The sequence below is a fragment of the Neolamprologus brichardi genome, chromosome 23, assembly GCF_056152115.1.
Source record: "Neolamprologus brichardi isolate AB-2024 chromosome 23, ASM5615211v1, whole genome shotgun sequence".
Classification (NCBI taxonomy): domain Eukaryota; kingdom Metazoa; phylum Chordata; class Actinopteri; order Cichliformes; family Cichlidae; genus Neolamprologus; species Neolamprologus brichardi.
The window spans coordinates 41,667,915-41,680,852 of record NC_142125.1 but is presented as its reverse complement, the minus strand read 5'-3'; the positions used below and the strand labels follow the sequence as shown (position 1 = coordinate 41,680,852).

At 42.8% G+C, this 12,938-nt stretch overlaps 1 protein-coding gene across 3 annotated transcripts in view; it reads left to right on the top strand.

Moving 5' to 3' along the window:
• The window catches only part of LOC148096492 (NACHT, LRR and PYD domains-containing protein 12-like), a 44,032-nt gene that overhangs the window by 1,585 nt on the left and 29,509 nt on the right, over positions 1-12,938 (top strand). The window contains exons 3-7 of one of the 3 annotated variants that reach the window (XM_087835639.1): positions 272-406; positions 2,226-2,360; positions 2,679-2,810; positions 4,430-4,671; positions 4,776-6,567. In XM_087835639.1, coding sequence (XP_087691765.1) covers positions 272-406; positions 2,226-2,360; positions 2,679-2,810; positions 4,430-4,671; positions 4,776-6,567 — 2,436 coding nt within the window. The remainder of the gene's footprint in view (positions 1-271; positions 407-2,225; positions 2,361-2,678; positions 2,811-4,429; positions 4,672-4,775; positions 6,568-12,938) is intronic. The other 2 variants (XM_087835641.1, XM_087835640.1) reach the window with 2 other exon arrangements.

Below are 12,938 nucleotides of genomic sequence, written 5' to 3'. Positions count from 1 at the left end.
TCTGTGATTGGTTCAAACTGTTTGATCTGAGTTTGATTTTTATTGACTTGTTTTCTTGCTAAGATCTGAACTCTGTAAGTTTAAGTGAAGTCAGTGCAGCAGAATCAGAGAGAAGAGCTGAGAACAAACTGAGTTCATTCAGAGACAGAAAAACTGGCTGATGATTGGCTGACCTGTCAGCGTTATGAGGCAGACACAATATCACAGAGGGATCAGCTGATCATATGGCTGTCAGAGAGAACTGATCAGTTATTGATGTTTGTGTTTGCAGAGGTCAGAGGTCACAGTCTCCAGCATCCAGCTGTGTGTCTGTGAGGAGTGACTGGTCCAAAGGAAGACTTCCTCCACTCTTCAGTGATGAACCTGCACCAACAATGTTCTTCAATCATGGAGCTCAGCTGACCATGTAAGAGAGCTGCTGACTCAGAGTTCAAAGGTTGTTTCTATAAATGTGTTCTGCCAGTGACATCATAACTTAACCTAACACTGGTCTGTGTATGAAGTATCATTTAGTGGCAGTTGTTAAAGTTGTATAATGATGATGCTAGTTTGGGGTGTATTTTCCTGCTGATGCAAATGCATCTACTTTGCCCTTTGTCTGGTGCTTTGGACAAAGACGTCCAATGAAACTCAGAACAACACAGTTTGCACCACCAGCAGGCAGAGGAAGTGGCTGACATCCAGAAATCCTACCAGTGGCTGAACAAAGCTGGACTGAAAGACAGCACAGAGGCACTAATCATGGCAGCACAGGAACAAGCTCCGAGCACAAGACCCATAGAGCCCGGGGTCTACATGGCTCTTTTTGGGGGGGTTGTGTTGTATTAATAGTGACTTTGTTTCTTTGGACCTGACCAAAATATTTAGTTTTTCAGTTCAGCTGCAACATTGACTAACACTAATGCAGGGGTCGGCAACCTGCGGCTCTTTAGTCCTTATAGTGCGGCTCCGCGTGGTTTGGGAAAATAAATTAGAAGTATTTAGCTGAAGTGTATTTTATTTATGTTCTTTTTTAACTTGTAGTTCTAAATTGGAAGATTATTGTGATTTTGAAATATAAAAATAAAATTATATTATTATTATTTTTTCATCGCTCAAATAAGCGTCACACTCGTGGAAGCCGGTGTACCCGCCAAAACGCCGTGTTTTTATCGAGACTTTCAACCCCAGGTAGGCCAGTTATGGATCTTCGGATCCACATTATGTCAGCAGCTGTTCTCCACCGTGAACTATGTTAAAAACAAACATGCTCACGCCTCACAGACGACAGCTTACAGTCCTGTAAAGATGAAAGTGACTTCGTACAGCCCCGATCTGCAGACGCTGTGTGCAGAGGTTCAGGAGCAGAAGTCCCGTTGTAAACATATCACGGCAGACCCGACGATGTTTGCATGAACACGCTTTTCAGCATCTCTTTATTGACCACTTTTCACACACGGTTGCTGTACGCACACAGCCGGCTGCAGCTTTGCAGCTCACAGCCCGACACACACCAACAACAGCACAGACGTTAAGGCGGCGAGGCGTGATTGCGGGTGCCGCTCGGGTGCGTCGCCTCCCCTGCAGCAGCGCTGCAGACCACGCCCCGCCGCACACATTAACCAGGTAAAATACATATTTAGGCAGAATTTTGCAAATATCTATTTTTCATCTTTCAGCGGCATAGAGCTTTTTTTCAATTATTTTTTAAAAGTCAGGTCAAGGCTCCAAAAGCACAAAGGAGATATAAGGGTGGCAGCTCACAGCAGTTTTTGTTTGCTGGATCATTTTAGTTCACCTGGGTGTCTTTCCTTTGGTTATATTTCTTTAAGAGTTCAAATGTGTTCATTACATAAATAACATGTAATTTTCTCTGTAGCACTTCATGGATTTCATCAGCAACACACCTTAGTTGTTCACACAAAGCATAAAGGTAAAAAACAATATATACAGTGTTATCTTCATTTTAGATGTCAAAAAGTATTTGTGGCTCCCAGAGTTTTCTTTTGTGTGGAAACTGGGTCCAAATGGGTCTTTGGGTCCTAAAGGTTGCTGACCCCTGACCTAATGGTATATTTTTTTAGCTGGATCGTTCTATAAAAACATGAATCACATCTGAGAAAAGTTTCCACCTGATCTATTGAATGTTATTGAAGCCAGAAGTTTGCCTTCATACTGTGTTTCTTGCATGCCTTTTGTGGTATACTAATTGATGTGAAATGAATGCAATGTGGTTGTATTTGCAGAGGTCAGAGGTCACAGTCTCCAGCATCCAGCTGTGTGTCTGTGAGGAGTGACTGGTCCAAAGAAATACTTCCTCCAGAGTTCAGTAATGAACCTGCACCAACAGTGAACTTCATTCATGGAGCTCAGCTGACCATGTAAGAGAGCTGCTGACTCAGAGTTCAAAGGTTGTTTCTATAAATGTGTTCTACCAGTGACATCATAAATGATTCCTAATGGTGGTCCGGGTACGATAATGCTAGTATTAATCGTAGTAGTAATGCAATCCAAGGTAATGATTTCTTCTCTGCTGCTGTGAACGTCTCTGCAGCCGTCTGTACTCTAATCTGAGACAACTATTACTGACAGAAACCATCACATTATCCAGTTTGTGTGTTTGCAGCTGCTTAAAAGATTTTAAACAGAGATTAATCAGTAATTCATGTCATATGAATGTGATGTGTTTGTGTTTGCAGAGGTCAGAGGTCACAGTCTCCAGTATCCAGCTGTGTGTCTGTGAGGAGTGACTGGTCCAAAAACAGTCCTCCAGCCTTCAGTGATGAACCTGCACCAACAATGTTCTTCAATCATGGAGATCAGCTGACCATGTAAGAGATCTGCTGACTCATTTACGGGTGTTTGAAATTCTGTGACCACTTTGTAATTTTAGTTTATATTTTAAAAGTGTTTTTATTTGTAGTTGCCTGTATTTTTATTACACTGTGTGTAACGTGGTGGTTTATGCTGTTTGGGATTGTTTTGGTGTATTTGTGTCAGAACATCAGATAAATGATTTCATCACATTTTAAAAGAAAGTATCAGGATAATAATCTGAACTGAGTCATCAGAAATAGAAAGATGGTCTCAACAGGCCACTGAGCTGATCTCCAAAGAAATGCAGAAGATTGACGAGTCCGAGGCTGTTTATTTGTCACAGGCATCGTCATACACGTACAACACAGTGAAATGTGCTGAGCTGCTCCTGTGACTGGACAAAACATTATAAACAATCATTAAATGAAATAATGAAACATTGTGCAGATGTAATGTTAAAGTGCTTTGTGCCACATTAGCACAGCATGTACTGACAGAGCAGTGCAAGCAGAACAAAGCAAATGAGCAAAGTGATGTAAACAGAGTAACTGAACAGAGTGAGCAGAGTAATATCAGCAGTAATGAAGCAGCAGGATCAGTGTAGCAGCGTGTGACGTCATAATGAATCAGATATGATCTGAAATATGACAGTGAGACAAGAACATGATGTAAGGTCCTGTTTAAACCCTGATGGTGATGCTATGAGGAGAGCATGTTCTGATTTAGGACTTGGATGGTCTGAGGATAGAAGCTCCTCTCTGTTTGTGTCCTGATGCTGCAGAAGCTTCTGCCTGATTGTAGAAGGAGCTGAAGCCAGCATCATCCCAGAGGTGAAGCTCCTCTGTGTGCAGACCTGAGGTCAGATTCCTCCAGGCTGATGTTCAGGATCTACAGAAACGTGTGGTTGTAGTTATTGCTGCACTGTGTGCTGACAGCAGATACTCAGAACAAAGCGCTGCACACGTGTTCTTTACAAACATCTGTACATATCAAATATGGATTATGGCAGTGAATGAACACGTTTCTGTCATTTGTTTCATTGGCTTCTTTTTTCTGCCTGTGTTCATGTGATTAATGTCTAACACATAAACAGGTTTGTAATCAAACATCACATCATCAGGGAGGCATCATGAAACAAAGTTACTGCTGGAGGCTGAACTCAATTTGGTGGCAATGTTCAAAAATATCACTCAGATCATTTCAAAGCTTTTAGTTCTTCTTCTTCACTTCTGTAAAATAATAGAAAGAAAATCAGAACCCAGAAGTTCACTTCCTGATGACTGAACTCTTTCAAAATAAAGCTGAAAGCTCTGAATGTGACACCGCTGCTCCACCACAGTTTTTAGAGGAGGTCAAAGGTCAGTTCAAAGCGATGGATCCCAAACTTCCAGTACATCCAGTGAAGGACATAATCAGCTGTGTGATGAAGGCTTTTACTGTGGAGTTTGTAGGCTGATCACTCTGTGTTTAATAAGACAGGAACAGCAAAGGAAACTTGGATTCTGAACTCAAACACAAGTTTCTCCACTTTGACTTTTCTCTGTGACCATCAGAGCTTCTGCACAGTGTCATCAAATCTGGATGTTTGTCACTGACAGTCAATGATTTTAGTGATAAAGAAATGTGTTCACAGAGGGAGGAAGAGGAAGAGGAGTGGTGTCTGTGAGGAGGAGCAGCCGTCCTGCTGTGCTTTGTGTCAGGACGTCCTGAAGGATCCAGTCTCTACCAGCTGTGGACACTGGTTCTGCAGACAGTGCATCTCCTCATACTGGGACCAGTCTGCTTCATCAGGAGACTGGTCCTGTCCCCAGTGTGGAGAAAGATCCAGAAGCAGAGCTGGACTGCAGACAGCCAGTCAGAGCAGCTGTGTACAAAGTAAGACTGAACATCTGTCTGCTGATGGACTCATTTCTGAAAACTGGACTTCTTGTTGTTGTTCAGACATTGAAGAGTTTTCTTTCTGTTTTTCTTTCTTTCAGCAGATGTTGGTCTGCAGGAGGTTTTAGATGAACATAAGATCAGTCTGAGGAGGAGATGTGAACGTGTGACTGAAGGAAGTGATGAAACAGGAAGTAGAACCCTCCTCAACAGGATCTACACTGAGCTCTACATCACAGAGGGACAGAGTGAAGAGGTTCATACCCAACATGAGGTGAGGCAGCTGGAGACAGCTTCCAAGATGGACGCCCTCCATGACACTCCAATCAGGTGCCAGGACATCTTTAAAGCCTTACCTGACCAACAGAGACCCATCAGAGTGGTTCTGACCAACGGCGTGGCTGGTGTCGGAAAAACCTTCTCAGTGCAGAAGTTCACTCTGGACTGGGCAGAGGGCTTGGAGAACCAACATGTCAGTGTGGTGGTTCTGCTTTCATTCAGGGAGCTGAACCTGATCAGAGATGAGCAGTACAGTCTTCTGGAGCTGCTCCATGTTTTCCATCCAACACTACAGAAGGTCACAGCAGAGAAGCTGGCTGTCTCTCAGCTTTTGTTCATCTTTGACGGCCTGGATGAAAGCAGACTTTCATTGGATTTCACCAACAGGAAGCTGCTGTCTGATGTCACACAGAAGTCATCAGTCAGCCAGCTGCTGACAAACCTCATCCAGGGGAATCTGCTTCCCTCGGCTCTCGTCTGGATAACTTCCCGACCTGCAGCAGCCAATCAGATCCCTCCTACATGTGTTGACAGGCTAACAGAAGTACGAGGCTTCACTGACGCCCAGAAGGAGGAGTACTTCAGGAGGAGATTCAGTGATGAAGAGCTGTCCAGCAGAATCATCTCCCACATGAAGACATCCAGGAGCCTCCACATCATGTGTAGTATCCCAGTCTTCTGCTGGATCACTGCTACAGTTCTGGAGCACATGTTGACTACAGAGCAGAGAGGAGAGCTGCCCAAGACCCTGACTGACATGTACTCACACTTCCTGCTGGTTCAGACAAAGAGGAAGAAGAACAAGTACCACGAGGGACATGAGACGAGTCCACAGGAGCTGACGGAGGCTGACAGGGAAGTTCTTCTGAAGCTGGGGAGGCTGGCGTTTGAACATCTGGAGAAAGGAAACATCATGTTCTACCAAGAAGACCTGGAGCAGTGTGGTCTGGATGTGACAGAGGCCTCGGTGTACTCAGGAGTTTGTACAGAGATCTTCAAAAGAGAGTGTGTGATCTTCCAGAAACCAGTCTACTGCTTTGTTCATCTGAGCATCCAGGAGTTTCTGGCTGCAGTCTACATGTTCCACTGTTTCACCAACAGGAAGTCAGAGGTGCTGAAGAACTTCCTGGGAAAAAAATACAACGAGTCATCTCTGGATGATTTTTTGATGGAAACACTAATAAAATCCCTCCAGAGTAAAAATGGCCACCTGGACCTGTTTGTTCGCTTCCTTCATGGCCTCTGTCTGGAGTCCAACCAGAGACTCTTAGGAGGTCTGCTGGGTCAGACAGAGAACAGTCCAGAAACCATCCAGACAGTCATCAACAACCTGAAGGAGATGAACAGTGATGAAATCTCTCCTGACAGAATCATCAACATCTTCCACTGTCTGATGGAGATGAACGACCTCTCAGTACATCAGGAGATCCAAGAGTTCCTGAAGTCAGAGAACAAATCAAAGAAGAAACTCTCTGAGATCCACTGCTCAGCTCTGGCCTTCATGCTGCAGATGTCAGAGGAGGTTCTGGATGAGTTGGACCTGCAGAAGTACAACGCATCAGACCAAGGACGACAGAGACTGATTCCAGCTGTGAGGAACTGCAGAAAGGCTCGGTGAGTCCAAGATTTGTTATTCAGAAATTCAGAAGCTGGAGGATGTTTGGTCATTTGTTCAGACAGAAGCTGTTGTGTAACATTTTTGAAAGAGTTTCCAAAACCAAATTTGTGTAAAGTTGGAAATAAACATTTCCAGTTAACTCTGTTAAACGTTGTTTCTGCATCTAAAGAAAATATTTTAGTTTTGATGTTTTTACTGTATGAGTAGTCTATCAAATTAAGTAATCTACGTGTATTTGTTGATGAGTGCCTACCTTTTATGAAACCAGTTTGGTCAGGATGAATTAAGAGGGGGGTTATTTTCTCTAATCTCTTTGAGAGAGCTTTGCAGATTATTTTAAGGTCTACATTTAAAAGGAATATTGGACGATAGCTTGAGGGATGTACAGGGTCTTTGCCTGGTTTTAGCAGGAGACTAATGTTTGCAGAATTCATATTTGATGGAAGTCTGCCCTTTTCTTTGATTTCCAACAACGTTCTGTAAAAACTGGTGCCAGAATCGTCCAGAATTCTTTGTAGAATTCTGCAGGGAAGCCGTCTGGACCTGGAGCCTTATTATTGGGCATATTTATCAGAGCTTCCTGGAGTTCACCTGATGTCACCTGGTGAATCCAGTGACATTGCTTGACTGTCTAGTAATTGTGGAAGAGTTACGCTGTCAAGAAACTAATAAATGTCTTTTTTAGATGTGTTTATTTGTGGTGAATATAAAGTTTCATAGAAATCCCTAAAAATGTTGTTCATTCTTTCAGATCAAACATTGTGTTCCCAGATCATCTTTAACAGCACATATAGTTCTTTTTTCTTTATTTATTTTTAACTGGTTAGCTAGAAATCGACCAAATTTGTTACTGTGTTCAAATTGTTGGGTTATTTTGTTCAGTATTTCCTAAGTCCACTCTTTTTAAAAAATATTTAACAAAGTCTTCATCTCAGTTTTTCTCGGCAGAATGTTCTTCTTATGTATTATTGTTAAAGATCCAGGAGCGTGATCGCTGACAGCTGTAAGGTGAATCTCAGTGTCTGAGATGTCACTCAGCAGTGAGCTGCTGACCAAAAAATAATCCAGGCGAGAGTAGGAGTGATGGACATGTGAGAAGAAAGTACAGTCGTGGCCGAAAAGTTTTGAGAATGACACAAATATTAGTTTTCACAAAGTTTGCTGCTAAACTGCTTTTAGATCTTTGTTTCAGTTGTCTGTGATGTACTGAAATATAATGACAAGCACTTCATACGTTTCAAAGGCTTTTATCAACAATTACATGACATTTATGCAAACAGTCAGTATTTGCAGTGTTGGCCCTTCTTTTTCAGGACCTCTGCAATTCGACTGGGCGTGCTCTCAGTCAACTTCTGGGTCAAATCCTGACTCACAGCAACCCATTCTGTCATGATCACTTCTTGGAGTTTGTCAGAATTAGTGGGTTTTTGTTTTCTCCACCCGCCTCTTGAGGATTGACCACAAAGTCTCAATTGGATTAAGATCTGGGGAGTTTCCAGGCCATGGACCCAAAATTTCAACGGTGTGGTCCCCGAGCCAGTTATCACTTTTGCCTCATGGCACGGTGCTGTGGAACACCAGGACTGCCATAATGAATTAATTAAATACACCATTAAATAATTAATTAAATGTGGCAATAATTAATTAAATAAATATTTATGACACATTTAATTAACTAATGACACATTTAATTAATTATTGACAGTTTTAATTATTTAATGATGTATTTATTTAATTCATTTTGGCACTTTTTTCCCCTTCATGTCTCAGCTTGAAATCATTTTATCTCTCAGCCTCACCCATCAAATTAAGTGGGCGGGGTTAACGCTGCCACTGCAGCTTCTCTAGCATTTGATTGGTTGCCGTGCAAAGTAAGTCAAGACAGGTTGATCCTAGATAATCGATTGCTTGTGTGGCCTTGGGGCAGCCAGGTATCCCAGAATGCATTTCAAATCACAGGCAGCAATGGTGGTGGTGTAAAGTTTTAAAATATCCTGTTTTTCTGTCACCATCTACACTTTTAACAGTGTTTTAGCTGCGAATGTTGCGCTGTAATCTTCACACGTCTGGTCAGGTTGTCAACATAGAACATGTTTGCAAAAGTGCTCAGATGTTTTCAGAGATGTCACTCGCTCTGCTAACAGTCAGCTGACAGAGAGCACCGAGCTCACAGCCCCGGTGTTCCAGCTTAACTGTTTGTTTGCTCCAGAGCTGCTGGAGCTCGTTTCCCTACAGAGCACTTTATAGGCGAACCAGCTTTATCAGCGGCTGATGTCCAATCACACAGCTTTGAAACCTCACCTGAGTTTTAGCTCTCAGTGGTTAAACGCTGGACTTAATTCACTCAGGTTCTGTCTGTCGGGTCACGTTTACTTCGCTGTTTTATTTACAACTGAGCAAATCGGTTTGGCTGAGGTTAAAGTTACGTTTCAGAATTGCACATCTCCAAAAGTTGATTCTGCTCATCTGGACGTAGCGTTTTGTTTCATCATCATCAGGTGACGTCTTCAGTCTCAGCTGACTGCAGGTTTCAATCTTATAAACAGTACATTTGCATAATGACTGAAACCAGCCCACTGAAGGAACAATGGGCTGGGAGGTCAGTTCTGTTGGGTCTAAATCAGACCCCGCTGATCCCAGAACTTATTCCCATGAAAGAAAGACAAGGCAACAGCGATCGATCTTTTTACTTGCAAGGGAGGCCTGTCGGTATCTTAGTTCATCACAAAATGACCTCTCCGACTGGCCCCTCTTGCTCCCTTTTATTGACAACGTTCACACAATAAACAATAGTTTACAACACGTACCTTCCCCACGTAACCCCCCTTGGTTACAAAGACAAGGCACTGTGTGTGTGTTATGTGAGAATGTGTGTGTGTGTGTGCGTGTGTGTGTGTGTGGCACGCTGCTGATCAAAGGGTCATATAACATAAAAGCACAGGAACATCCTTGGTCATGAAGAGGACAATCTCCCCTCACCCTAGATAACACAATGAAGCCCTACAAAGGGGAGGAAGTTTACCACATCAAACAGACCTTCACAGAGGGTGTTCCTGTGATCAGAAACACTACTGCCCCCCTCCCAGAATCTTAAGGATCTGGGGAGGGGAAGACAGAAAGGATTCTTTAAACCTATGTACAAATGGCAAACATAAGAATGACAATATTAAACAATTCACCCTGACATAACCCTCCTGTTTGTCATTGTATGCCTCAAATTATTCCTATGTAGTACATTCTAGCCATGCACCTCATGCTTGACCTTTTCAGCGCAGGCGTCATTTTATACACAGGCTTCTGTCATGTCAGTAATTTCAGTCATGTCATATTGTTGCAAAAGTACATAATTAACAAATGTATTGGAAATCATCTTAGTTAGCATTGATCTTATACAAGGTAAAATGCATCCTATACATAAGCAAATCAGCATCAACAATACATAAACAGGAATTAATTTTTTCAAAAGAGGATGCCACCAAGGACCAGACATTAACCAACCTATCCAGCCTTATGGTGCATCTATTCCTGTCGTACGATTCATTATGTATTTCTGCAAGTAAACAACTGAATATCAAAAGTCAAACAAGAAGAATCATCATTCTCAAAAATCATATGTCACTACAATCCAACTCTATACAGACATATGCATTCAAACACATCAGTTGACTTCATTGTTTGTCCATGTGGCTCTCAGCTAACTTCAAAACTGTAGCCTGGTCAACACTCCTTTTTATGACTCCTATCAACCCCCCAAATCTCACTGTAGGCTTCCTGTGGGGGTTAGAGTCAACTGGTGAGTTATCTGCATTTACAACTCTTCTCCTGTCCTGTTGTCACCACAGAAAAAGCTTTGTAAAGGAAATTGGATCAAGCTGTTTTGATTTTCTTGGCTCAAAACCTCAAGTGTTCATGATGTAGATGTAGACAAAAGGCTTCTCTGTTTACATCCTTCTTGCAGAAGACAAAAGAATAGGTGATGTTGCACAAATTCCATGGTAAATCTTCAACTTGGACTAATCCATTGTCCTTTATGCACATAGGCAATCGGCCTGTTTCCAGTTCGTTTAGCTGTTCAATGTCCTGCAGCGAGTCATATTCTTTGAGTCAGACTAATAGGTCTGTCGTACCAGAGCAGTTCACCTTCCCGGCTACTGGTGAATCAACTGTCCATTCAGGTTCAGAGCAGTTGAAAAGTTGGCAGTGTTCCAAGTACGTTTACTCCTGGATGTGTTGCTAAGGCAACCAAACAAACTGTCTCACTCTCAGTGATGCTATATGGCCACAGTCCAGAAGAATGTGTAGCCAGTGGCATCACAAGCATAACCATTGGTCTCGTTCTTTATGTGAGCGGTTGTGTTCTTTAACTGCCACCAGTAGTTGTTGAAAACCCATGTGGGTACTGAGTGTGGTTTGCTCTGTGCCAGTGCGCTCCCTGTCATCCCACTCTGGGTCCACAGGCTCAAGAAGATGCACAGCACATTCCCAGCCATTCTGATGAGTACCTGTGGCTCAGTTGGTTTCTTCACCGGATTGAGACGAGGGGCCCTGGAGGCTTTCCCCCCCCTTTGTACCCGGTCTTCCTGCCACTTACCCCGAGCTGGCCTGGATGTTTGTCACCTTCTTGCAGTGCGCTTGATGTATCCATGTATTCCTTCCGGCAATCTTCGCTGCTGTGGTCGTTGTCAGCAGCACCCGATAGGAACCTTCCACCGCGGACTGGACCAGCACTTCCTCTCCATGGCCTTATCAACATCCAATCTCCAGACTTCAGACTCTGCTCCTGCGGAGAAACAGAATCATCTGGCAGATCATTTGTTCTCATGACTACTTTACTTTTAAACATTTCAAGCATCTAATCTGCTAATATGCTCTCTCTTCTGTTTTTCTATCATCACTACAGAAGACTAGAACTCTAAATGCTCTAACATTTTTAATCTCAAAGAGTCAGACCATTCTCTGTTGGAGGAATCCTCATGTATATCTTAATTAATTCTATACAGTCTAACCATGTCCTGCCTGTCTTCCTAATTCTTAACTTTACTGTTCTATTAGTTCTCTCTGCCTGCAAATGCAATTTTTTTTTAAGTATTTAATAATCCTAGAGTGAGTATAACCTACTGCTGCCATCATCCCCCCTGTGGAGACATTGCAAAGCCCATGGCTCAAAATAGCAGCAGTCTTGTACAAATTATTAGGCAGTATTGGTTTATCACACAGATGATAAACACCAACCTACAAACTCGCTCCTTCTGTAAGTCACAACTGTTTTCCTGCTGTAGGTGAGTGGCCTACATGTCTGCTGATGTTGTACTGCTAAAATGTTAACACCATGTTTACTAAAGCTGCCTTTTTTGCGATGTTATCTGCAAAAACTTTCCCTAATGCAACTGGATCTTTCCCTCACATGTGTGCTGCACATTTACAAACGGCAATTCCACTGGTTAATAACACTGACTCCAGCAGATTTTGCAAGAGTTTGGTGTGTTCTACAGGTTTCCCTGTAGAGGTTGTCACACCTCGTCTCACTCACTGCACTACAAGGAAATGTAATGTAGCAAATGCACACTGGCTATCACGGTATATTGTCTCTCTGCAGCTTTACACGTTTCCGTTAAAGCTAGCATCTCTGCTGCTCAAGCAAATATGAAACATGTTAGTTGTCCTGCACAGATAACTTTCTCACTGTCTACTACAGTAAAACCTGTTCTAGCCTGTCCCTCTGCTGTTGTAAAACTCAAACCATCAACAAACCAAACCTTTCCCTCAACGAGTGGCACAGCTATTAAGTCATCCCTCGACTTACACTTCTTCTCCACGTGCTCTCTACACTCATGAGAAGTGCCCTCTACTTTCGTTGGCAAAAAGGGTTTGACAAATTCAGAATTGTGCACCACTTTATGGTTCTGTATGGTTGTGAGAGTAATAGTAACATTAAAGGCAAGTGTCTTGTAGGTGACAGAAATGTAAGTTTAGTCTGCAGTAGTAGACATCTACCTCGTGTAGAACTAACAATGTCAAAAGGTGAAATAACCTATTTCCTGAAACATTGTACAGCTTTAAGCTGCTGCACATACTGATCTCACACATGGAGGTAAAGCACAAGCAACTAGAGCTAATCTTTTAGGATAGTAAGTTACTGGCTTCACTTGTGGAACAAGTGCTGTTAGTTATTTTACAGTCACCTGGCGTTTGTGCTGTTCACAGAACCACAAGTCCATCGCTGGACCTCCTCTGCGCTGTCACTCTTTGGAGCTTGGCACGCTCCCTCAGGTTCTCATGTTCCAACGCTCCTGGAAGCCCAATAGCACAGCTCTCTGCACGATGCTGCTGTGCTGAAGGTGATCTCTGATCCTCCTGAAGACTCTCT